Raw genomic sequence first — 27573 nt, 5'->3', positions numbered from 1 at the left:
TAAACCTTCAGTTTGTGGCTCATAGGTATGTTTTGTTTGGAAATGGCTTGTCCTTGTTTCTGCTTTGGAAATTGACAACTGCTCTAGAATAATTCTGTCTTGTCATTATTTCTGCCTCTTCTCTTCAAACTGAGAAGACTTATTCCAAGAACCCAACGATGATACACTGTAAACTAACCAAATAGCAGTCAAACCAAAATGAAGTTTGCACAGGCCTCTGTGTGGTTTTGTGTATTTTGTTTAGATTGTCTCCATCCGCCTCCCCCATCAGCTTACCTGCTGTTTATTTCATATTAATTCAACATCTTTCTGTGTAAAAAAAAATTAAACCTTTTTAATTGGTTAATTCCTCCCTCACACACCCATTTACAAGTTTAGCCAATACATTTTTCAGATGTCTTTTCTATTTTCCTTTTTCTAGATTTAGTGGCTGTTTTGTGTCCAAAAGGCCCACTTCGTATGCTGGTTGAAACAGCTCAGGAGAGAAATGAAACTCTCTTTCCGGCTCTTATTTACTCTTGTAAGTATTTCAGAATGATGTTAAGTTAGTGAACAGCTTAGAATTTACAGAGATTCAAACACATGTAATTATGATCATTATCGTGGTACTTTTTCTCACCTTAAATGCATAGCATTGATGGAAATGCTGCAGATCTGTTTCCTTGCAAATTATTATCTTCTGCCTGACATTGGTTCAAGAGAGTTTTCAGTATGTGTGGAGATAGAAGAAATATTTAGAGATTGAGGAGCCAGTATTCTCATTTAAAATCTTATTAATCAAGAACTATTGAGTACTTGTTATATACATGTAGGTGAATCTTGCACTAGCATGTTGAAAGAATTGTACTTTTCCTTCAGAATGTGTTTGCCCTTTTTTTGGTTTTAGAGTCATACACTTCCTAATCATTCAGTAACTATTTATTCATCATTGACCTGATCTGCTCCCACAGAGCACTGTGGAGGATATAAAGATGATTAAGAGGGACTTCCCTGGCTGTCCAGTGGTTAAGACTCCATGCTTCCAATGCAGGGGGCCTGGTTGGGGAACTAAGATCCCACCTGCCATGGCATGGCCAAAAACTATATTAAAAAAAAAAAAGATGATTAAGATACTTTGCTTTCCCTCAGAGTGCATTTGCTTACTTTTTTTTTTTTTTGGCTGTACTGCACGGCATGTGAGATCTTAGTTCCCCGACCAGGAATCGAACCCAAGCCCTCAGCAGTGAAAACTCAAGAGTCGTAACCACTGGACCGCCAGGGAATTCCCTTGCTTACAATTTAGAAGTGAGATAAGACAAGTATATAAACAACATTCGAGGCAGGCTGTTATCTGATTATTCAGAAGGAACGCAAAATGCAGAAAGAGCTCAAAACAGGGAAAATCTAAATGGGGAATCAGAGAAAGGCTTCATGGAAGAGACAGCATTTGGATTGAACCTTCAAACGGTGGGTAGGATTTCAGCAAGCGCAGATGGAAGAGTCATTTCCAAAAGTGGGCTTGGGAACTTCCCTGATGGCGCAGTGGTTAAGAATCCGCCTGCCAGTGCAGGGGACACGGGTTCGATCCCTGATCCGGGAAGATCCCACATGCCACGGAGCAACTAAGCCCCTGTGCCACAATTACTGAGACTGCGCGCCACAACTACTGAAGCCCGCGCAGCAACAAAGACCCAATGCAGCCAAATAAATTTTTTTTTTTTAAAGTGGGCTTGTCACAAAGAATGGCTTGGAGGCATAAGTGTGGGGCATCTTCTTCAAATTTCAAGTGTTCCAGTTGACTAGAACATGGAGTACAAAATAGGGAGAGTACTAGGAGATGGGTTTGGAAAGGCACTCAGGGCAAGATCACGGATAGCTTTGAGGGACTGGTTTAGATCTCTGTATTCTATTCATGATCACTTGGGAATCACAGAAGGTTCTTAACAGAAGACTAATATGATCAGAGCTGTGCCTTTGTAAGCTTGCAGCATTGTGCAAGATGAACGGGAGGGAGAGAGAACGGGAAGCATAACTAAACAGATATTGCCATGATCTAGGTGGAAAGTAATGAGAGTCTGAATTATGGGATAGGTAATGGCAGTCAAGGGAAAGGCCTTGATGAGAGCTTTTGGAGGTAGTTTCAGTCATTCTTAGTGACGAGTGAGAGAAGTTTAAAGCTTAAAGGGAGGATTATAAAGAAGAGAGGTTTTTCTTATTTGAGAAATCTGTGTAGTGTTGCCTGTAGCCCATATCTAATTTTCTTGGCAGGACCTGTGAGCCATCCAGGTAGAAATTTCCGGCAGGAGTTTAGAAATGAAGTACCAGTGCAAAGGAAAAGGTTGATAATAGAGATGCAGAATTGAAGAACATCAGCATGGAGGTGACAGTTGCAGCTGTGGGAGTGGATGAGTGATTCAAATCAAAGGAGAAAAGAAGAGGACACCAGGAGTAGATCTTTGTCAACTACTATGTTTAGAGAGTGAGAAATGAAGAGAAAATAGTAAATGGAACATAAGAAAATATCAGAAAATTGGGAAAACCAGCATTTTTCACTTAGCAGTAGCATGACTGTTTTTTCATATCAGTACATGAAATGTCTGCATAGTTTTCTCTTATATAGATATTAAATAAAGGGTATCTTTATTGATCATTTCCCATTACAAACAATGCTTGCAGAGAACATTTATGAATTTGTGAATATTGTTGTACAGATACATTCATAGAAAGGGAATTGCTAAGTCAAAGGATGTGTGCCTTTAAATTTTGATAGATAGTGCCAGATTGCCTCCTCAAAAGGCTATACCAGGGCTTCCCTGGTGGCGCAGTGATTGGGAGTCCGCCTGCCGATGCAGGGGACACGGGTTCGTGCCCCGGTCCAGGAGGATCCCACGTGCTGCGGAACGGCTGGGCCCATGGGCCATGGCCGCTGGACCTGCGCGTCTGGAGCCTGTGCTCTGCAATGGGAGAGGCCACAGCAGTGAGAGGCCCACATACCACAAAAAAAAAAAAAAGGCTATACCAATTTATATTCCCTTCAGTAGTGTGAAGGTCCTAATTAACTAACACCTTCATTATCACTTGTTTGTATATGTGTATGGGAAACTAATAGACAACATCTTGTTTTAGTTTTCATCTTGGCTTATTGACTAATAACTATTAGTTAATAGTAAGTAATAACTATTAGTAATTAATAACTATTAGTTAATAGTAAGTAATAACTATTAATGATTATTTGGACTTTTTAATGTATTTTTTAGCTGCATGTTTAAATTTCTTGTTTTATGACTGGCTTGGTATTGTATTTTTCCATATTTTTAGAATTAATTTTTAATTATACAAGTAATACATTAATACTTTATCATTGAAAAAATTTTTGAATTACAGATAAAGTTAAATTTCATTGTAACTGTCATCCTCAATCTTAATACTTTACCAAGCAGTTACTTACCAGTATTATCAGTGTGATATATATCCTTGTGGACTTTTGGCCTATTTATCTGTTGAGTTATTGAAAAAGCAGAGTTTCAAGAAGGAGAGAATGTCAGATGCTATAAAGAAGTGAAGGATGATGAGGACTAAGTAAACCATATAGAATTTGGTGCTTTAGACATCTTTAGTGACATTTAAGAGAGCAATTTCAGTAGAATGATAGGACCAGAAGCAGTATTCCAAAGGGCGGAAAGTGTGCGTCTGTGTGTGTGTGTCTGTGTGTGTCTGTCTGGGTTTTGCTGGCACTGGCAGTGGAAGTGATACAGTGGACAGAGACTGGGTGATGAAGAAGTAGAGGTAAGTATCACCTACTAGTTCACAGGCAGAGCAGTGGTGACTTGAGAAGAGAACAGGTATGAGGAAAGATCGTTCCAGGAGAGAGAAGGTTGAGGGAAAGGAGCCAGTGGAGAAAGGCTTTGAAGAGACCAGCAAAAAGAAGTAATTACTGGAGCAAAGTAATAAACAAAGCAGGTAGAAATAGCTCTAAGAGTCCAGTAAGAGGAATTAGATGAGAATAGTGAAAGACCCGGAAGGAAGGAAAAGACAGAAAAGCAGAAGATAGTGGAACGTAGAGAGAGGTCAAGTTGGGAGCACGTGTTAGTTCACCTCAGTCTTTCTTGTGAACTTGCTTGAAGTCCCTGTTGTACTCTATATTTTTTAATTGTGGATGTCAAAGTGAAGGGATTGTGAGTTTTAAATTTTTTCTTAGTTTTAGGATTTTACATTTTTCTACCGTTGTATCTATTGTTAGTACCACGATAATGCTGTGTAACAAACCACCTCACAACTTAATGCCTTAGGGGACTTCCCTGGTGGCGCAGTGGTTAAGAATCCACCTGCTACTGCAGGGGACACGGGTTCGAGCCCTGATCCAGGAAGATCTCACATGCCGTGGAACAGCTAAGCCCGTGCGCCACAACTACTGTAGCCTGTGTGCCTAGAGCTCGTGCTCTGCAACAAGAGAAGCCACCGCAGTGAGAAGCTCAAGCACCGCAACGAAGAGTAGCCCCCACTCGCCACAACTAGAGAAAGCCTGCATGCAGCAAAGAAGACCCAACGCAGCCAAAAATAAATAAATAAATTTATTTTTTAAAGAAAAACAACTTAATGCCTTAAAAATAATTATCAGTCACCATCACTCCTGCACCTGCGGGTCAGTTGGCTCAGCTGATCAGACTTGGCTGTGGTACGTCTGCTCCACATGTTCCCTGTCCTCCTTGGGTCAGTGGGTTAACTGAAGACATTCTTGTATCTGGAGAAACAAGAGGGCAGCAGGCCTGTTAAGTATTAGCACACTGTCGTCTCTGTCCATGTGCCATTGGTTGAAGCAAGTCACATAGCTGAGTCCCTGGTCAGGAAGAGGAAAACTGCATTCCAATCTCAGCGAGACCATGGCAAGAGTGTGGGTGCAGGAGGGGTGAAGAAAGGATCTTTCAGTCTGCCACAATGTTAAGCATGTATGTTAATTTTATACTCAGAAAAAGGATTTACTGTTTTTAAAAAAATCACTCGTATATAATATGAATTTTTAAAAACTCAAGTCTGTATAACAATCAATATTGAGATTTTTTTGCAGTAATTCCACACATATGGGAAAATATAAGCATAAAACTTTACCTCCTGTGTAATAGGTTCAAGAAAGTATCTGTTCTCGTGAAATACTGAATCTTTAGTGAGCATTTCATAAATCATTGAGTTTGACAGGTTTTTTTTCAAGTAGAATATACAAAAAACAGCAATATTAATCAGTTCTTTCCCCCTGAAATGGATATAAACATTAATATGAAAAGTTTTTAAGTCAGTCCTTTCAGTTATTTGTTCTTTAAAAATACAATCCTTTGATGCATTTGTATACTCCCCAGTTAGAGTATTCAGTTTGCAAAAGGGTCTTACCCTCAGGAAACATGTGAGCATTTTTGTTTGTTTTCTCTATCCCTTGTTTGGACAGGAAGAATGTACACCTACTCTTTGGTAGCTTTTCAGAAAACAAAGATAACAGTTCCTTGAGGTTGACCATTATGTAAAGTTTTTCTCTGATTTCATATCAGTTTGGGAAGTTTTTAGATTGTTAATTTTTAATTCACATATTTTTCTATTGATCTAAGATGTTTGGTGTTAAGTTGAAAGATTGGAAAGCGGGTTTTTTAGATATTATTTTAGTAATGTTAATTCATTCAGCAAATATATATTCTGCTCATGATAATTTACATCAGGGGTTAGCAAACTACTGCCCATAGCCAAATCTGGCCCTTGGCCTGTTTTTGTATAGGCCTGAAAGCTAAGAATGGTTTTTACATCTTTAAAGAGTTGATGAAAAAGAAAAGAACAAAGAAGAATATGTGACAGAGGCCAGATGTTGACCCACAAGCCCCAATATTTACTATCCGGCCCTTTACAGAAAAAGTTTGCTGACCCTTGATTTCCATGGTTAATATTAAGTGTTAAACCAGTTTGTAGCTTTATCTTTCTATACTTGCATAAAGAAAGAAAATCAAATAAATACCTGCTGCCTTCATTGCCAAGAAGACTACAGAAATTCGTAAACCCGGTGGTTGCCCTATTTCCTCTTCATTGGGTTTGGATTTAGTTACAGTGAATCCCTAACCTGGCTAATATTCACTTTGATCAGTTAGTCAGGTTATCATATAATGGAACTTGTCTGACCTCTGAATTACAAACCTATGGTGAATGAGTAAGTGCAGCTATTACAGGATTTTTATCCTCTTTGGTTATGTATTTCTTTCATAAGCTAGTCAAGAAGCCTTAGAGTATTAGGAAAATGGATATAATTGTAAAATCAGTGATGCCAGAGAAACAGAAAATGCCAAGTATCTTGTTTAAAATTGCTTACCATTACTGGATTGGACTCAGGCTGCTGCTGTCTTGGTTTCTGCTGTCACCCTGTATGGCACATGTTTGTATGTATTTTTGTATTATTGTTGGTGTATCTTCAGGATAAATTCCAAAAGTGTTATTGCTGGGTCAGGGGGTAAATATACATGTAGTTTTGTTAGATGTTACCAAATTCCCCGCCATGTTTCATCCTACCTGCAGTATGTAAGAGAAGCACCATTTTAAAGTATTCACATTGCCTCTTAATTAAAATGCGACAAGATGTGTGTGTATATCTAGAGCTATATAGATATATTGATATATATGTATTTTTGTGGAGGGGACATAGAAAAGGCAGTTGACCATCCGTTTATGTTTATTGCTTTTAACTTTTTTTTCTTATTCCCTGTATATAACACAGTTTAGCATTATTGAAAATCCTAGAAGTAAGACATAACATGAACATATTCGTTGCATCTTTCGAATTACAGTAATTCATCCGATGCTTTGTGAGCCCCAGTTTGTCCTCTAATTTAGTTCCAATAAGTAATTTTCACCAGTGAATTCACACTGTTTTAGGATATTCAACTAGTCGAGCTGTTGTTTCAGTGGAGTCTTGCTGGCCTGAACAATTTTCCTTCTGGTTACTTTTCAGGGATTATAAATAACAATGAGCAGTTGTATTATAGCAGCTACAGTTTGAAAGCTACAGTAAATGTCCAGTTTCAGAAATTATTTTTATCTGCCAAAATCAAAGAGAACCTTTTGTGGTTTTTATTTTTTTAATAAATTTATTTATTTATTTTTGGCTGCATTGGGTCTTTGTTGCTGCGTGAGAGCTTTCTCTAGTTGCGGCGAGCGGGGGCTGCTCTTCATTGCGGTGCGCAGGCTTCTCACTGTGGTGGCTTCTCTTGTTGCAGAGCACGGGCTCTAGGCGCACAGGCTTCAGCAGTTGTGGCGCGCGGGCTTAGTTGCTCCACAGCATGTGGGATCTTCCTGGACCAGGGCTCGAACGCGTGTCTCCTGCATTGGCAGGCGGATTCTTAAGCACTGCACCACTAGGGAAGCCCCGTCCCAGTAGTTTTTAATATGCATTTGCTTCTGATTGTTAGGGATTCCTATGGTGACATTAAGAAGATTGGTGATTTGTGTGGAGAAATAACAGCCTGCTCTCTATTCGTGAGCTTTCCTTTTGTGTTTCCAGTCCTTACCTGGACTTTTGTCTTTCTCAACAGCAACAATGGTATGGTTGGTGAATATGGCAGAAGGAGACCCAGAAGCCCAAAGGAAGGTATCCAAAAACTCCAATTATAATGCACAAAGTAGGTGGCTTTTATTTGATAATTTCCTGGTTTTCACGGTCATTGTCATCTTATGAGTTATGAAGCAATGATTTTTTAACCACTTTCTTTTGAGAATCTCCTGGAAGCTGTGGTAATACCTAGCAAACACAGGTAAATATTTGAGTTCACATGCTCCAAACCCAACAATCAGCCAGGGCACCCTAGGTTAAGAATTTCTGCCATTAAACACCATTAATTCCAGTATGGAAAGGTTCAAGTTGAGGCTATGGTTTTAAAAAGGTAGAATAAACAGTCTCTTCAAACATGCAAAAATGAGAACCTCTTGTCTGACAAGTCCAGAGTAACTGAAATATAATTTGATTTGAGTTGTGATAACGTTTATGTTGAGAAGATAAAATATTCCAGGTGGACATGACTTTCTGGAGGAGGGTAAGAATGATGACCTAGGATGGGAGATTGAAAGGCCCACTTGTGGATACTACAGAAGATGTTAAGGCAAACACAAGTTAGGAGGAGTTATAATTAGAAAAGTTGAGGAATAACAGCACAATATCAATAGTCAAAAAGAAAGGAAACCTTTGTTTTTAAGAAAAACAAGGACTAACCTTATGAGGAAGCTGACAAACAGAGGCGGAATAAAGGTTGGTCAGAGAAGAAAAAAGGGCCTTAATTGAGTTGCTGTTTGTCAGGAAAGGGAGAGTTTAGGTTTTCTAGAGCCAAGAAAACTGCTGTTCTAGCATTTGGGTAACTGCAAGGAGGACGCTTTCAACTTAGAATTTGCGTATTTGGGACCAAAAGATATTAGGCCCATTCTGCAGTGAGCGAGGCAGCGAAACAGGGTGGCATTAGACCAGCAGTAGACCTAGTAGAGAAGTGGGAAATAGAGGAAACAGTTGCTCCAGGTCTGGTTGTTGTGTTAACCTTGTTAAGCTAAAGAAAATTGAAAAATTAGTTGTCTGTGAGTATACATGTATATATATGTGAGTATGAGTGTGTTTTGGGTACATCAAGATTTTGTTCTTTTGACAAATGTTGATTGAGCACCTGACTGTGTGCCCAGTATTTGTTAGGCACTGGGGATATAGCTCTGAACGAGAGGTCCCATTCCTGTGGAGTTTATAGCCTGTTTGGGGACACGCATGTTGAACAAATAATTCATTCAGATTGTGATAAGCACTACAAAGGAGAAGTGTAAGTTGCTATGAAAGTTTATAGTGGAAGAATTTCATTTGTTCTGGAAAGTTAGGAGGGCTTCCCTGGGGAAGTGATAACAGGAGATGGCCAGCCAAAGAGAGGAAGAAGAGCTTTCTAGAAGAGGAAGCACCATGAGCAAGGACCTTGAAGTGAGGAGGAGCTGGGTGAGCTGCAGAGTTCCTCAGTGGGAGTGTGGTGGGTGTTTCGGGTGGGCGTTCTTCATTGTGTTGACTCCCCTCACATTGTTTAGCATTCCTGCCCCCTCACCCACTAAATGCCAAGGGTAGCTTCGAGGTTTGCAATAACCAAAAACTCCCCCTCCTAGTTATTTCCAAACATCCCATAAAAGGGAGGTGCTACCCCCAGTTAAAAACCTCTGTGTTATAGGAACTAGAAGTTAGTTTGGAGCAAGGGGGTGTAGGATTCCAAGAGGGATGTCTGTAAAGGAAGAAAGTAATAGAACTCAGAGGTTGCCCGAGTGCACCTAAGATAAAAACATCAAGATACAGCATTATGAGCGTGCTATTTATAATTAATTATGGAGGTAAATACCAAAATAAACAGCTGAAAGGGTTGAAGGTAGGGTGAGGGTCGGGAGTGAGGAGGGATAGGGCAGAGCAGGCACTGATGTTTTTATTTCTAAATCGTATACTTTTATGATTTTATAAACTAGCTCAGGGAAGATTCAGGTTTTGTGGAGACCTGGTTAAGAAAACAATGCAAATTAAAAATACAAAATTGCTAGAGCCCCTTTCAGAAAAATGTCCATGCAAGCGAGAGGCCTGAAGTATGCAAGCTTCATTTATTCATAGTAGATGAATAAATATGAACATGTATTAATTTTATAAAAAATAAATGAGAAAAAAGTATTATCAACTTCACTTATGTATTTTAATTATTTTTGACGTATGGAAGGTTCTTGAGACAATCATGTTATACTCACAATTTTCAGTCAGACCGAGTCATTATAACAAAATGACTAACTAGCCCATAAAAAAATTCACTCCCTCCTTTCCCATCCTCCCAGCCCCCAATAGTGGTCTACTTTTATAACTTAGTCACTAAAGCCAGTGGTGAGTACCATCGATCAGTGAGTGCCAGCAGCCCCAGCTGCAAAGATCAGAAGAAAAGTTCTCTCACCTGACCAGAAGTCCTGAGGTGTAGGCATTTGCACGGCTGGCTAATTTTATGACTGGATAATTATCAGGGGCCCCGGTTCTTTCCCGTCTTCCTGCTCTGCTACCCTTAGATATGAGCCTGGTCCTCAGCCCTCTGCTCCTCATGGTCACAAGATGACGACTGCAGTGCCAGGCATCATATCCAGATAACACAACATCCAGGGGAAGAAAGGGGCTGTTTGTGTCTCCTTACGTCTCTCTCAAGGAGTGAGAAAACTTTTCCCCAAATTTCCAGCAGACTTTGTCTCACCACACATTGGCTGGTACCAACCCCACAGCTTTAGAGCTTTCATTGGGAAGAGGAATTGTAGGATGACCACACTTAGCTTGGACTGAACTGGATTTACCACCGGAGTCATGGGTGGGAGGTGGAAACCCAAATAAATCAGTACTCTGCCCTGAGGAAAAAAGGGGAGAAATAGCTGTTGGGGAAGCAACCAACAGGCATTGAAATAACCCGTGATTTGTGGTTTAAGAGCCAGCTAACCCACCTAGTTACGATGACAGGTAATTACTGTTTCCATGTAATTTTCTTAAGGGTATTAAGAGATTTTTCTAAATATTACAACTGTGATGTTCACTTTTTCTTGAAGGCACAGAAAGTGAGTCACAAGACCCCGTGACAGAGAGTGATGATGGCGGCTTCAGCGAAGAGTGGGAAGCCCAGAGGGACAGTCGCCTGGGGCCTCATCACTCGACGGCTGAGTCGCGATCTGCTGTACAGGATCTTTCCAGCAGCATCGTGGCCAGTGACGACCCAGAGGAAAGTATGTGCCTTTCTCTACATTGGAAATTCGTGGATTCCTTTAGGTGCTGCAGTATCAAACTCTCCCAAAATAAAATGAATCAAAGTGTTACAGTCCAATTCTAAACAGCAGTGCAGCTTTTAGTAGGAAATAATAGTTGGTGCTTTTCTCATAGTTAAATCTGTTAATGGACCAAATTCTGCACCTCAGATTTTTGAAATTATCCCTTTACAGCCTGATCTTTGGCATTGATTTTATAAGGTAAAAAAAAAAAATTTAATATTATTCTGATAAGACTTCATGTCTACAAAATTTTCATTAATATATTTCACTCTTGCTGCACAGAGACCTATGGATTTAAATGCTTCACCCTTTTACATTGTTACTGCCCTTTTTCGGCAAGCACTGTATTTTATTAATTTTAAAGAACATCAAAGGGATTTAGGTTCTCTGCAGAAATGTAAGAGTTTGTTCAGTGTCTAAGGTGTGCTGTCACTGGAATTCAGGTCAGCACTTGGGGCTTCTTAGGATATTAGCCAGTAGAGCCCCCTGGTTAGGGCTCAGTCATCTCTTTACTTATTCTTAGTTAGAGAGGTGATTTACTGAATAAGAAGAGATTAGCACATTTCCCAACTAAATTACCCTCAATTTTTTCGTTTTCAAGTGAAACGCTTTCAAGTGAAACGCTTGATTAAAATATTACAGCGAAAATATTAAGTAGTTTCAAAGAAACAGACACTAGATTCCTTAGCTTCTCTAATCACTATTAATTGTGACCTTATCCTTCAGCTTGATCAGAACACTTCTTACAACTCACCATTAGTCTTTTATCTGGGTCAGAACCTGGGCAGATCCATGACTTTGGTGCTGGGCGAGTTTTCCAGATTTTAGAGCCATCTGCAGCCTGCAGCTTTCACACTCTGGGAAACCAGACACAGTTGCCTCCTCTTATGGCCAGCCTTGAGCTTGCGTTTGCTGTTTTCTCTGCCTTCAAAGTTATCACTGTAATTAGTTGCCTCTTCTCTTCCTTTCCTCTTTTCTCAAAGATGCATACAGCCAAAAGAAAGAAATATAGCTGTTAAGCATAGCTGCAGTGTGATTCTTTCACGACTGCCTTTCCTACTTGAAGATTCTCTCTCCTGATCATCTCTTCATGTCCTTCTCTTCATCTCTAACTTTTTTTTTTTTAAGAAAAACCCAAGTATTGTCCCTTCTAACTTCAGATTAATATTTTCTTTATCTGGGACCAATATAAACTAATAATTGGTATTCTTTCCTTATCTTAGCATCCAGAACACACATAACCATATCGGATTGCATTAGTGTGTTAAACCAGAGTTGTTACAGAAAAGTCTCAGTTTACAATAGAATTTGACATGTAAAGGCACATGTGTCTTCCAGAACAACCTTTTAAAAATCAAAAATTAATCAGAAAGCTGAACACTGAGACATTTTAATTAGAAATGTAAAACATGTTTATTCAATGTGCAGTTGGTCTTCTAGTGAATTTCAAACTACACTTCTTCCAAACTTCATGCCCATAGCAAGCCTCAGTGTACTACTGATAGATTTAAAATTTATCAGAGTAGTGAAATTAACCTGTTGTTTCCAGGAGTAGAAATTTAACTCATAGAGGTTCTTTTTCTATAACCTCAAGGGAAGAGTGGGAGATGGATTTTGTTATTTTCTTCAAGTGGAGGAAGAGGTTTTAGTAGTTAAAACACAAAATAATAAATTTCAGGAAGTTTTTTATATGTTTCTGTTTATTAAAAAGATAGTAGGAAATATTCATTATTTTATTATGTTATAGTTACATTTAAGCTAGGCATATATTCTGCTAGATGTCCTATAGCGAAATCTTACAATTAAAGTAAATATTCACCATCATTTATTATTTTTACCATGTCTTATGTTTGGTAGACCTGCAAATGCCCCTTTTAATACGAAAGGAACTCCATCATTACTTAAAATTATTTTTCAGAGTGGCCAAAACAAAGCAAAACAATAGGAGACCTAGACAGCAGTAAAGCAACTAGCATCCAATCTCAGCATTAGCACTTGGCAGTGGAATACTGATAACACTTACGTCTAACTTAAGCACTTTCCATTGCTGTGATTTTAGTTGTTTGGCCATGGCATATCTTTACTGAATAAATCCAAGAAGCTGTTTAAAGAAAACATATTCCCGAGCAACATGATTTTTCTTAGGTTTTATATACTGATTCATCCAGGCTCTTCTGGTTATGGAATATAACTTGTTGCTTCAGTAAGTGCCTAAAGAAAAAAAATTGATGGTTACTTCTTTGTTTCCTGACTCTTTTAATTTTGCTAATAAAATACATCTATATTTCTCTCTCCATTAAAATGATTTCTGTAGAATATAACTAGCATTTGCCATAATATTGTTATTATTTAAACAAACATAAGCCTTTAAATGAAAAAAATGTGAGGCTATAATTTTAAGCTTGACTTGGTACATTATTTTTGTTTATTTTTTGATACCTCTGTTGAGACATAATTCACATACTGTACAATTCACCCATTTAAAGGGGTGACATTAGTATATTCACAGAATTGTTCAACCATCACCACAATTGATTTTAGAACATTTTCAACACCCCATAAAGAAACCCCGTACTCCTTAACATCACCTCTTCAATCCCTCTCATTCCCCGCCATTTAAAGTGGACAATGCAATGGTTTTTGTTAGTAAATTTATTTATTTATTTATTTATTTATTTATTTATGGCTGTGTTGGGTCTTTGTTGCTGTGTGCGGGCTTCCTCTAGCTGCGGCGAGAAGGGGTGCACAGGCTTCTCATTGCAGTGGCTTCTCTTGTTGCGGAGTACAGGCTCTAGGCACGTGGGCTCAGTAGTTGTGGCATGTGGGCTCAGTAGTTGTAGCTCATGGGCTCTAGAGCTCAGGCTCAGCAGTTGTGGCGCACGGGCTTAGTTGCTGCGTGGCATGTGGGATCTTCCTGGACCAGGGCTTGAACCTGTGTCCCCTGCACTGGCAAGCGTATTCTTAACCACTGCGCCACTGGGGAAGTCCGCGATGGTTTTTATTATAGTTGTGCAACCATCACCACATGCTAATATTAGAATATGTTCATTACCTCAGAAAGAAACCCTGTACCCATTACCCCTATTCCCCCCAGCACCAACAAATATACTATCATAATAGATTTGCCTCTTCTGGACATTTCATATAAATGGAATCATACACTATATGGTTCTTTGTACTGATTTCTTTCATATAGCATTATGTTTTCAGGTTTTTTCTATGTTGTAACATGTATTAGCATTTCGTTTCTTTTTATAGCCAAATAATATTCCATTGTACGGATATGTCACATTTGTCATCCATTCATCAGTTAATAGGCATCTAGATTGTTTCCATTTTGAGCTATTATGCATAGTGTTGTGTGAACATTCATGTACACATCTGTGTGGACACATGGTTTTATTTCTCTTAGGTATATACCTACAAGTAGAATTACTGAGTCATGTGGTAACTCTATGTTTAACATTTTGAGGAACTACCAGACTGTTTTCCAAAGTGTCTGCACCATTTTACATTCCCCGCAGCAGTGTATGAATGTTCCAATTTTTCCACAGCCTCACCAACACTTGTTATTTTTTGTCTTTTTGATTATAATCATTCCTAGTGGGTGTAAAGTGGTATGTCATCAGGGTTTTGATTTGCATTCTTCTGATGGCTAATAATGTTGAGTATCTTTTTGTGTGCTAATTGGCCACTTGTATATTTTTTTGGAGAACTGTCTATTCAGATCCATTGCCCATTTTGGGGGTCCTTTTTTATTATTGAGTTGTAATAGTTTTTGATATATTCTCTAGACACAAGTCTCTTATCAGAGAAATGCAAAATTTTTCTTCTGCATTATTTTTAAAAATTCATTTCTATAGCATTTTTTTTCTGAACAACTTAGTTTCTTTCAGTTAGTTTCTTTTTTTAAATTTTATTTATTTTATTTATTTATTTCTGGCTGCACTGGGTCTTCGTCGCTATGCGTGGGCTTTCTCTAGTTGCGGAGAGCGGGGGCTACTCTTCGTTGCAGTGTGCGGGCTTCTCATTGCAGTGGCTTCTCTTGTTGCGGAGCACAGGCTCTAGAGCACAGGCTCAGTAGTTGTGGTGGGCTTAGTTGTTGTGGTGGGCTTAGTTGCTCCGCGGCATGTGGGATCTTCCCAGACCAGGGCTCGAATCCGTGTCCCCTGCATTGGCAGGCGGATTCTTAACCACTGCATCACCAGGGAAGTCTTTAGTTATTTTCTTATAGTACTTACTATTTGGAATCAAAAGTATTTCTAAGGCTGTCATTTGTTTAGCCTCTGTGTGTGCCAAGAACTTTTCCTGTATATTTTTAACGCTGATACCAACCTTGTGAAATAGCTCTGTAATCCCCATCTTGTAGCTGAAGAATTTGAGCATTAAAGAAGTTAGTAAACTTGCCCTGGATCACACTAGTACCTAAATAGTAGAGTTGGACTCTTCTCCACAACTGAAACTGGTGATAATATTCATCAGTCTGGGAAGGTTAGCAAGTTAAAGGATAACTGACCATGTAATTCATAGCATCGGATTTCAGGATTGTATGTTTAATTTTTCCACTATGGAAGACGTTGCTCTGGCTTCCACGGTTTAAAAAGAACAATGGTTTCTCAGTAAGATCTTTTTTTTAAAATTTTTTTTTATTTTTGGCTGGGTTGGGCCTTTGTTGCTGTGCACGGGCTTTCTCTACTTGTGGCGAGCGGGGGCTACTCTTTGTTGTGGTGCGCAGGCTTCTCTTGTTGCAGAGCACGGGCTCTAGGCACACGGGCTTCAGTAGCTGTGGCATGTGGGCTCAGTAGTTGTGGTGCATGGGCTTAGTTGCTCTGTGTCATGTGCCATCTTCCTGGACCAGGGATCGAACCCGTGACCTCTGCTTTAGGCAGGCGGATTCTTAACCACTGCGCCACCAGGGAAATCCCTCTCAGTAAGATCTTATTAATCAGAACTCTGCCCCTTTCTCCCGCAGACTCTGCTTCTCAAGGCCCTCAACACCTATCTTCCAGAAGTAGTTTCTGTAACTCAGGCAACAAAACTTTAAGATCAGGATCACACTTCAGTTAGGAGTAGTTACATAACAACCAGAAAGGTAAAAGCCAATAGTAAAGCTTAATGGGTTACTGTTGAGCCCCAAGTCAAAGCATATTTTATTTATTTATTTTTTAAAAAACAGTACATGTTCATTGTGGAACTTTTTTTTTTTAATAAATTTATCTATTTATTTTTGGCTGTGTTGGGTCTTCGTTGATGCACGCGGGCTTTCTCTAGTTGTGGTGAGCCGGGGTTACTCTTCGTTGCAGTGTGCGGGCTTCTCATTGTGGTGGCTTCTCTTGTTGCAGAACACAGGCTCTAGGCTTGCAGGCTTCAGTAGTTGTGGCATGCAGGCTCAGTAGTTGTGGCTCGCAGGCTCTAGAGCACAGCCTCAGTAGTTGTGGCACACGGGCTTGGTTGCTCCACAGCATGTGGGATCTTCCCGGGTCAGGGCTCGAATCCGTGTCTCCTACATTGGCAGGCGGATTCTTAACCACTGCGCCAGCAGGGAAGTCCAAAGCATATATATATATATATATATATATATATTTTTTTTTTTTTTTTTTTTTGCGGTACGTGGGCCTCTCACTGTTGTGGCCTCTCCCGTTGCGGAGCACAGGCCCTGGACGCGCAGGCTCAGTGGCCATGGCTCACGGTCCCAGCTGCTCCGTGGCATGTGGGATCTTCCTGGACTGGGGCACGAACCCGTGTCCCCTGCATCGGCAGGCGGACTCTCAACTCCTGCGCCACCAGGGAAGCCCCAAAGCATATTTTTAAATACATAGTTTTGTTTATCATTTTGAAAAGAACTTGAAAAGTTAAAAATAATGTTTGACAACAGAAAACCTAGGGCCTTTGCATTTCTGTGTATGTTTTAGGATCAGCTTGTCAATTTCTACAAGCTGATACTAAAATTTTTTGGAAGTGTAAAGAACTTAGAATACCCAAAACAATTTTGAAAGAGAAGAAAAAAGTTGGTGGACTTAAGCTATCTGATTTCAAAACTTACTCTAAAGCCATAGTAATCAAGGACAGACATATAAATCAAAGAAACAGAACTGAGAGTCCAGAAGTAAAGCCTTATATTTATGGTCAATGATTTTTTACAAAGGTGCTAAAATAATTCAATGCCAAAAGGATATAATCTTTTCAACAAATGGTGCTGGGACAATTGAATATCCACATGCAAAAGAATGAATGGAAACCCCTGTCTCACCCTATCCATCATTCACACAATCCCAAATTAACCCCAAATTGATCATAAACTGAAATGTAAGTGGTAAAACTCTAAAACTTCCAGAAGAAAACGTAGGAGAAAAACTTCATGACCTTGGGCTGGGCAAAGAGTTCCTTAATATAACAGTGATACATAGAAGAAAAAATTGATAGATTGGACTTTGTCAAAATTGAAAACTTTCACACTTCAAAAGATACCATTAAGAGAAGAAGTATTTAGGGAATTCCCTGGTAGTTCAGTGGTTAGAACAACGCGCTTTCACTGCCAGGGGCACCGGTTTGATCCCTGGTTGGGGAACTAAGATCCCACAAGCCATATAGAGAGGCCAAAAGAAAAAAAGAGAGAGAGAGAGAGAAGAGGTATTTATATACCCGTGTTCACAGCACTGTTCACAATAGCCATGAGATGGAAGCAACCTAAGTGTCCACTGGCTGATGAATAGATAGACAAAATGTGGTGCTTACATACAATGGGATATTATTCAGCTTTAAAAAGGAAGGAAAATCCAATACATGCTGCAGCATGGATGAGCCAGGACATTATACTAAGTGAAATAAGCCAGTCACAGTAAGACAAATACTGTATGATTCCACTTAAATGAAGTACCTGGAGTAGTCAGACTCAGAGATGGAGAGTGGAATGGTGGTTTCCAGGGGCTGGAGGGAGAGAGGAAGGAGGAGTTACTGTTTCATGGGTACAGAGGTTCAGTTTTGCAAGATGAAAAGAGTTCCGTGGATGGATGGTGGTGATGGTAGCACAACAATATGAATGTACTTAATGCCATTGAACTGTGTATTTTACCACAATTAAAAAAAAAAAGATACCATTAAGAAAAGGAAAAGGAGCCACAAACTGAGAGAAAATATTTGCAAATCATTGCAAATCCTGTTAAAGGATTTATAGTTAGGATATACAGAGAATGCTTACAACTCAGTAATAGGAAGATAACCTAATTGAAAAATAAGGTAACACTTTGGGTAGATATTTCCCCAAAGGAGAGATATAATGGCTAATAAGCACATGAAAAGATACTCAACATCATGAATCAGAATGGCTGTAATCAAAAAGACAGCAATGCCAAGTGCTGGTGAGGACTGAAGAAGCTGCAACCCTTGTGCACTGCTGGTGGGAATGTACTGGTACAGCCAGTATGGAAAACAGTTTAGCAGTTTCTCAAAAGGCTAAACATAAACTTACTATATAACCCAACAGTTCCACTCCTAGGGATCTACCCCATGGAAATGAAAGCAGTCTGCCCACACAAAGATGTGTGCACTGATGTTCGTAGCAGCATTATTCATAATAGCCCCAAACTGAAAATAATCTAAATGTCCATCAACTGGTAAATGGATAAACAAAATATAGTATATCCATACAATGAAAAGCTATTCACCAGTGAAAAGCAACAAACTACAGACACATGCAATGTCATGGATAAACCTAAAAAATGTTATGTTAATCAGATGGCCAACAGGCATATGAAAAGATGCTCAACATCACTAAGCATTAGAGAAATGCAAATCAAAACTACAATGAGGTATCACCTCACACCGGTCAGAATGACCATTATCAAAAAGTCTACAAATAATAAATGTTGGAGAGGGTGTGGAGATAAGGGAACCCTCCTACACTGTTGGTGGGAATGTAAATTGGTGCAAGCCACTATGGAGAACAGTATGGAGGTTCCTTAAAAAACTAAAAATAGAGTTACCATAGGATCCTGCAACCTCACTCCTGGGCATATATCTGGAAAAGACGAAGACTCTAATTCAAAAAGATACATGCACCCCAGTGTTCATAGCAGCACTATTTACAATAGCCAAGACATGGAAGCAATCTAAATGTCCATTGACAGGAGAATGAATAAAGAAGATGTGGTATATATACACAATGGAATATTACTCAGCCATATAAAAGAATGAAATAATGCCATTTGCAGCAACATGGATGGACCTAGAGATTATCATACAGAGTGAAGTAAATCAGACAGAGAAAGACAAATATCATATGATACCACTTATATGTGGAATCTAAAATATGATACAAATGAACTTACATACAAAACAGAAATAGACTCACAGGCATAGAAAACAAACTTATGGTTACCAAAGGGGAAAGTGTGGGGCAGGGGGGATAATTTAGAAGTTTGGGATTAACAGATATACAGTACTATATTTAAAGTAGATAAACAACAAGGACCTACTGTATAGCACAGGGAGCTATTTTCAATATCTTGTAATAACCTATAATGGAAAAGAATCTATAAAAAATATATATATATATTTATATATCTGAATCACTTCGTTGTACACCTGGAACTAACACAACATTGTATGTCAACTATACTTCAATTTAAAAAAATTATGTTAAATGAAAGAAGCCAGTCACAAAAGACTTAATATTGTATGAGTCCCTTTCTGTGCAGTGTCTAGAAAAGGCAGATTTATAGAGTTAGAAAGCAGATCAGTGGTTGCTTAAGGCCTGGGCGGGGAGTGGAGGTTAACTGTAAGTGAACACAAGGTATCTTAATTGGGGTGATGGAAATATGGTGGATTGTGGTGACGGTTGCACAATTTTTTCAGTCATTGAATTGTACATTTTACAGTGGGTGCATTTTATGAAATAAATTATACCTCAGTAAAGCTGTTTTTCAAAAAAAAGGAGATGATACCTATCTCATAGGGGTTCTGTGAGGATTTATTAGAACAAGTGCAGGTATAAACTAGGCATTCAGTAGATGACAATTACTATTTATTGTTATTATTTTTGCTATATAACAGCAGCATCTACTGTTAAGACACCAGAGTTAGCCACATAACATCTGAACCTCCTGTTATAGAAAACCAAAAAAGAAAGGGAAAACGTAGCCAAAGCCTAATTTTGTATGATACCATTTACTGACTTCTCATTCAGCATAGGATGGGGGGCGGGGGGCAGCGACAGTTTTGAATTGTGAAGTCATAGCAAAGAGTGACAAACTTTCTTTTTTTTAAGAGTGACAAACTTTATATTTTTATAATCTTTCCTTTTTAGGGGGAGTAAAACTTGGATTAGGAGATTTCATTTTCTACAGTGTTCTGGTTGGTAAAGCTTCTGCAACAGCCAGTGGAGACTGGAACACAACCATAGCCTGTTTTGTAGCCATATTAATTGTAAGTATACACGGATTAAAAACGTGTCAGAGCTCATCTCAAAATTCTGATTAAAAGGTGGTCCTTTTAACCCCAGCTAGGCTGAGTGTTCCAATCACCTGGGGAGCTTTTTTAAAAACACAAATAATTGGACTTCATCTGAGTAATTCTCTACCTGGCCACACATTAATATCACCTGAGAGCTTTTAAAACTGTGGGTCTCTACCCTGAGATATTAGTGGGCTGGCCAAAAAGTTCGTTCAGGCTTCTCCATAAGATGTTATGGAAAACCGAAATGAAGTTTTTGGCCAACCGAATATTTAATTTGTTTTAATTGTGTGTTTTTTAAAAAGTTACCCAGGAAATTCTGGTAAGTACCTCCGAGTAGGAACCATTGCTTCAAGCCCAGCAGTAAGGAATTAGATCAGTCTTAAAGGGGTAAGCAGATCCTCACTTAGTCTGCGTTTGGTGGTGGTATTGTGTTTAAGGCCACGACCTGCAGCATACAGTGTCCTTTGGGCAGTAAGTATGAGGCAAGAAAAGCTAACTCAGTGCACGATCACACATAGATTTTGCTTATAGTGCTACAACGTGAGCCTGAAGCTTTCAAGACAATGATTCAAGTAAATAACTCATATTTCTTATTGCTATTTTTGCTAAAGATGTGATATCTTTGATATATGTGAATGAAGTTGGATGAGAGGTTAGACGAGAGCCTTTACTTATGCATTTATTTTATGATTACACTTGTGATTTATCTTGATCATATGACCAGTTAGAATTTTCATTTATTTCTCTTTTGAGGTTAGTTTTCTGGATGTGTTGAAGCTTTTAAGAAGAAAATTACTTACTTTGGATAAACCTTAAATGCAGCTCACCCTCCAGAGTTTATAGTTAATGTCTCAGTAACTAGGATAAAAAATGGGGTGTATTATATAGCTGCTCTGTGTTTATAAGAAAACAGTATACACTTTATAAACAAACTTTTATTGGTTTATTCCATGAGCACCTTTTTGCCCCCAGACAGCATAAAGAATGTTCTTCACCTCTGGGATTTTTAGCTAGCCAAAGTAAACCTACAGTAGCCATCCCAGTAGTTTAGATAGAAATTTCAGTATTGTTTATTTGTTTTCAAAAATAATTTTACTTATTTTCAGATTCTATTCCCTATCTAGAATTAGGGATGAAATATCAACAATGTATGGATAATGATCTCTGTTGCAAAGGAAAATAAATGTTGTTTCCAGGTTTAATGAAAAAATTTTGTTCTAAAAGTTAATGTCAAAGGATTGTATTGAATTAACTAAATTAAAACTGAGACTTGTGATTGAGTTGATTTGCACAAAATACTTGCATAATTATGTCTGGGTTTGTGTCTTTTCCCCTCTTCTCCACAGGGTTTGTGCCTTACATTATTGCTCCTCGCCATTTTCAAGAAAGCATTGCCAGCTCTTCCAATCTCTATCACCTTTGGGCTTGTTTTCTACTTTGCCACAGATTATCTTGTGCAACCCTTTATGGACCAATTAGCATTCCATCAGTTTTATATCTAGCATATTTGCAGTTAGAATCTCATGGATTTTTCTCCTTTGACTATAATAAATCTGGGGAGGACAGAGGTGATTTTTCCTGTGTCCACATCTAACAAAGTCAAGATTCCCAGCTGGACTTTTTGCAGCTTCCTTCCAAGTCTTCCTGACCACCTGCACTATTGGGCGTTGGAAGGAGGTGTCTACAGAAAATGGTTTTGAACATGTCATTGTGGTGGACCGAGTCCCTCAGTGCAGAAACTGCCAGATTTGAGGGACAAGAACAAGGCAAAGTGATGAGCCAGAAAGTTGCTGTGCTCCCACCAGCAGGTTGACCTTTGGTCACAGGTGGATTTTACCAACGCTGCAGACTCTCAGGACTACCATTACCAAGAGGTTAAATGAAATGGTTTAAACCAAACAGGACTCTTCATCTTAAACTACATGTTGAAAGTCAACCTAATAAATCTGTATTGAATTCTGAACCTTTTCGCGAGATACTGTAAGGAGAGCAGGCACCAGAGCAAAATGGAAAGATGGAAAGGGGCTCAAACTTTCAGATTTTTTGCTGAAGACTTACCATTTTTAAATAAGACTTTTTTTCACCTGAGGTGTAGGTTGATTTTGACACTTGTTCTCAAGCACTGAAGCTCATTACCATCTATGGCTGCCATTTCTTCCCAAGGCCAGTCTGAACTTATTTGAGGTTGCTTTATCTTAAAAGTCTTAACCTCAGGTTCCAAATGCAGTCATTTATTTCTGGAAAGAGTGGAACTATAACTCAACAATTCCCTATTACCCTTAGGTAAATTCTGGATTTTCCACCAAATTCCTAACTTTTAGGCATACTTGTGGGTTCACTTGCCCCCAGGTCCCTCCCTCCTTCCATCTCTCTCCCGGTACTCCCCTCACAAGCACTTCTCCTATACAGCAAATAAGACAGCTCTGTTGTGGAAGCAGATGATCCAGTTGTTCTAGGATTTTGCTCTGTGTGTGGTGCAAAGAATGTGTCATGAGTCAATGCTACCAGCCTTGCTTTCGTACTTTCTTAAATAGCAAATGCAATGTGCCCAAAGATGGTAGGATTAAAGAAGAGTAAGATGGCTGGTGAAGCACTTTCTGTCCTGGTTTGTCTTTTCTTTTTAACTACAACCCATTGTCTCTTGACAGTAGGTCAGAATTTGAACCAATAGCCAAAAGCTGGTGGTTTATAAAGTTTATGAGTCAGTTGTATCAGTACAAAGCTTGGAGATAGCTGTTACTTCACTTGGTGAGCTGTGGGAGAACCAAGGGTCAGGGGGAGAACCAGCGGCCAAGAGGGGAGAGGAGGGGCCTCTAACAGCCAATGGGACAAGATGAGCTCACAACCTGGCCTGGGAAGGAGGGGATCCGAGTGATTCCTCAAGAACCTCACAATGGGTGCTTTGTGTTTTCCCTTCCACGTTACCTTTAGTTTCAATGTACCTTTGTGAGAATTGGGCTGCAGAGTTCAGGCCCTGTGCAGTTCAGCTGCGCCAATGCACATGAACAGAGCCTCCGCCTGCGAGCACACGGCACCTCTGGATGAAGCTTTGCCGGGGCACACCCCCTCTTTTACCACGGACAGCCCTCAGCCATGGTGATCAGACTCTAAGCATTTGTGAGAAACTTAGTTTCTCCTTGTGGCTGAAGAGAGGCCAGCTTTCCCTCTGTTTCCTGCTGCTGTCTCTCCAGCCATCATTTGATCTGGATTGGGGTTCTCCTTGGAGTTTAGAGTATTTGTTTTCTGTCATGGAATATTTCTTATAAGAAACTGACTTCAGGAGTAATGTGCTGGTACTAACCTGTGTGTAAAAACTGGCTCCTCTTAGGCCCTTTTTCCCAAGATTTTCTTTTTCTCCTCGGATATGTGACAGTGTGGGTGTTATCTTCCAGGAAGACATGAAGCTCAACAGTTACAACAAAGCCACCTGAACACTAATGTGTGATTTGAAGATTTGAAGCAGTCTTGAAGGGAGCCCTGACCTAGAGTAGTTTATTTGTGTGAGGATCCCAAACATGCTGTCTCTTTCATGAAGGGTTTATCTCTGAAGAGGGTGTGTGGTGTGTGTGATTGTGTTCAAATCCATCCTTTGTATTGCTGTCCTATGTAGAAAGATTGCCATAGACCTGTCACTTTCTGCAAGGTGGAACCACATCTCAGCATAGAGAGAATACATCTTATTTCTTTAAAGCACCGGTCTCGGACGCAGACTTTTCCTTTGAACCTTCTTAGAGTCAATTCAGTTGTTTCTGAAATATCAAAATGCTAGTCTTCCACCATGAAAAATAGATTGTCACCAGAGAAAACAGTAGCAATTCCACTGAGGATGCACCCTCGCCCAGGGGCAAGGGCTGACTGTGGAACCAGACAGAACAAATGGTAAAACCTGACCAGCCCAGCTGACCTGCTTAATAAAAAGGGGAGGACAGTAGGAAGAAGGGCGACCACTGATGTCTGTGTCCGACGGGCCTACAGAAGAATAGAGAGTGTTTACATACAGAATGTTGCCACAAATTAGCCTATGGAAATACCAACCATATTTGGAGGATTTGTAGAGGATTTTTTTTCAAAGAGGAAGGGATCGCTTCTCTGTTTTTGATTCTCACCAGGTTAGTGTGTGGTCCTCAGATCACAGCTCTCACTGTAAATAGCTCTCTTGATCAGAAAAAGGAGAAGCTTTCTAAGCAACTTGAAAGAAAATCATAAGTGAACAATTTATTTATTTCACTACAGAAGCAACAACTGACGAGGTGGTGTTTTTACTTTTAAACTCACGGATCCCCATTTTTCAAAGTGTCCCTTGATTTTAAAAACCCTCCTTCCATAACAGATGCCCAAACAAATAATATGTTTAGTACTCGCCCTTTACTTGGCCTCAACAAGCTTTATATATGTAGTCTTGATCGTATTTTGTAATATGTGAGACAGAACTACCACATATGATCTTCCAGGGTCAGACATCTCAAGGAAGCCTCTGATCCTGACCCCCAGTGCTTGGCCTTGCGTATTTGCCCATTCATGATCTAGCCCTGAAGAAAATGAGCTCAGAAACCACGATGAAAAATTTTGTTCAATGTCTTCTGTGTTGCTGGCATGGTGCTGGAGTCTAAGGATGCAAAAATGAGTAAGATGTAACCTCAGAATGTAGCTATAGTCTCTTGTTTTCTGGTAACTACCAGCTTTAACTTCTCTAAAATATTAGCTACCTGTCAATAACCCCTTTTCATGGCAACTGTTATTGAGGGCTTATAAAATTGATGTTATGGTGACTTGAGTCTTCCAGAAACCAATCCTTCCAGTAAAGTACTCCTTTTTCTCCAGATTTGCGTTTGTCTTTCTCCTCAACTCCAAGAGGATCCTGAACGCTGAGTTTGGGAAGAGACTTGAAAACTGGATGTTTGGTTTTGCCCTGGGATGAAATAATATCATCATAAATTTGAGCCAAGAAGTGATCCTTGTGATCTTCTTGCCTCATTTTAAATTCCCCAGACACAGGAGATTAAAAACAGTGGTTTCAGCTCTTCACAACCCTCATTGAAGCTGCAGAGCAGGGTATCCCAGCAAGGCCACCATCACGCTCACATCCCAAATCATCTGGATAGCATCATTGGAACAGTCCTCTCCTCTGGCAAGAAACACTTCAGATCTGTGCATTAAAGATCAGCCTGGTGCTGAAGTGAACTCCCTTCTTGAATGTCTAAGCTGTTTCCCAGGGCCTCGGACAGCTTCAGCGTTGCCCCGAGGAAGTAGTTGAGTCCACCCTGGGCCCTGGAATCTGGTGTTAGCACTTCAGCCTGGTCTGTGTAGCAGGAAGGACTTCCCAGAAAGCAATTTTCCTTTTAAAATAAGTAAATGTTGCAACAGGACAGTTTACAAGTCAACTATCGGAACTGAGTACAGGACTGTCGTGTTTATGGTGCTATCAAGGTGCTGGGGTGTGGGTTTCAGTGGGATCATTTACCCTCACGTGTTCATTGTCTGGCTTTTGCTTCTACAGACACTGATTTGTACACGATTCAGACAGACTGTGAATACATCTTTTTTAAATACCTTTCAAATTCTTGGTAAGATATAATTTTGATAGATGAGTGCAGATTTTCCTGTTTTTTGTCAAATTAATAAAGACCGCATGACTCCAGCTGTGCTAATTTTCTTACATGAAAGTATTATAATATGTAACTGTGAAAACTATTCAGCGATTATCAGGAAACAGTCTAGAAACACAAATGCATTGTTTCCATCATTCACTCATAATAAAGTGGTATGGATTATAGCAGGCCACATCTCTGAAGGGCACGATATTAAATCTATTCATGGAAAGTCTCAACTATTTTTTTAAATTATTTATTTATTTATTTTTGGCTGCATTGCGTTTTCGTTGCTGCACGCGGGCTTTCTCTAGTTGCGGCGAGTGGGGGCTACTCTTCGTTGCAGTGCACGGGCTCTAGGCACGCGGCCTTCAGTAGCTGTGGCATGTGGGCTCGGTAGTTGTGGCTCGTGGGCTCTAGAGCACAGCCTCAGTAGTTGTGGCACACGGGCTTAGTTGCTCTGCGGCATATGGGATCTTCCTGGACCAGGGCTCGAAGCCGTGTCCCCTGCACTAGCATGTAGATTCTTACACTGCGCCACCAGGGAAGCCTTCAACTATTCTTAACACTTAGTTTCTGAAGACTGTTTCTTCTAGAAAACATCTAACTCAAATTAATGTAAAGACTATCAAAATAACTTATAGGATGTATGTTGTAGTACAGTGTAGATATTTCATAAGCTAGAGGATTATCTTTTAAAAATTATTATGTAGGTCACATGAATGGAAAAAAGCAACATTACTTTTCTTGACCTGGTAGAACATAGGTTGTCCTATCACTCTACCGCCAAACTCTACAAAGCCTTTTGTTTCTACACAGTGAATTGCATACACGGTGTTGGGAATTATTGGTCAAAAATAAGTTTGTGGCAGAAAAACCAGAGTTGGCCTATTTGTCTTCAGAAGAAGCAGAGGAGAGGTGGTAGATGTGTTCCTGGGTACATTGGCCAAGGGCATCAAGAAGCAAAGAAGGTAATAAAGATGTTAAAAAAAGAAAAAGAAAAGAAAGAAACATAAACTATTAAAAAAAAAAAGGTGTCTTTCCCTCCTATGGGAATCAGAAGCATCATTTGCTTTTATGAATCTTGTAGGCAGTGTCACTAGAGTCTGCCAGAGCAGCGTCATGACTTGTCCTCATCAGCTGACAGCTATCTGATTCTTAGGGGCCCTGATAATGGTGCTCTCGATGAGAAGGAAGAATGTCCTCAAGCAGATTGAGAAGCAGGAGTAATGAGGCTGGATTTCCTGCATCACTAGGTAAGTACCACAGCTTTTTGTAGCACAACCACTCTCCCTGGGGATTCTTCTGTGGGTCAGAGTCAGAGGAGGCCCTGCCCACCAGTAGCTTAGGATCTGGTTAAAAGTGAAACAGCATGCTTGAGTACAAGCAAGTACAATGTTGGCTCACTACATGATCTAAATGGGAAAGCAGAGTAAGGAGGGATCCACAAAAGACAGGGTTTAAAAGCAGAGTTTCCGGGCTTCCCTGGTGGCGCAGTGGTTGAGAGTCCCCCTGCCGATGCAGGGTACGCAGGTTCGTGCCCCAGTCCGCGAGGATCCCACGTGCCGCGGAGCGGCTGGGCCCGTGAGCCATGGCCGCTGAGCCTGCGCGTCCAGAGCCTGTGCTCCGCAACGGGAGAGGCCACAACAGTGAGAGGCCCACATACCGCCAAAAAAAAAAAAGCGCAGTTTCCTCCAGCAGCATAAGGTTTGAACCAAGTTTGGGAACAAGGGAAGAATCTGAATCG

At 39.9% G+C, this 27573-nt stretch overlaps 1 protein-coding gene across 3 annotated transcripts in view; it reads left to right on the top strand.

Moving 5' to 3' along the window:
- Positions 1 to 26049, top strand: part of PSEN1 (presenilin 1) — a 78168-nt gene extending 52119 nt beyond the window's left edge. For all 3 annotated transcript variants that reach the window (XM_060004274.1, XM_060004273.1, XM_060004275.1), the window contains 5 exons: positions 422 to 520; positions 7536 to 7622; positions 10570 to 10743; positions 20090 to 20208; positions 21585 to 26049. In XM_060004274.1, coding sequence (XP_059860257.1) covers positions 422 to 520; positions 7536 to 7622; positions 10570 to 10743; positions 20090 to 20208; positions 21585 to 21740 — 635 coding nt within the window. In that variant the 3' untranslated portion in view covers positions 21741 to 26049. The remainder of the gene's footprint in view (positions 1 to 421; positions 521 to 7535; positions 7623 to 10569; positions 10744 to 20089; positions 20209 to 21584) is intronic.
- The last annotated feature ends 1524 nt before the right edge of the window (positions 26050 to 27573 follow it).

Source organism: Delphinus delphis, chromosome 2 (genome assembly GCF_949987515.2).
Source record: "Delphinus delphis chromosome 2, mDelDel1.2, whole genome shotgun sequence".
NCBI classification, from domain to species: Eukaryota; Metazoa; Chordata; class Mammalia; order Artiodactyla; family Delphinidae; genus Delphinus; species Delphinus delphis.
Note: the sequence above shows the minus strand (reverse complement) of the source record. Positions and strands in the feature narration are given on the sequence as shown.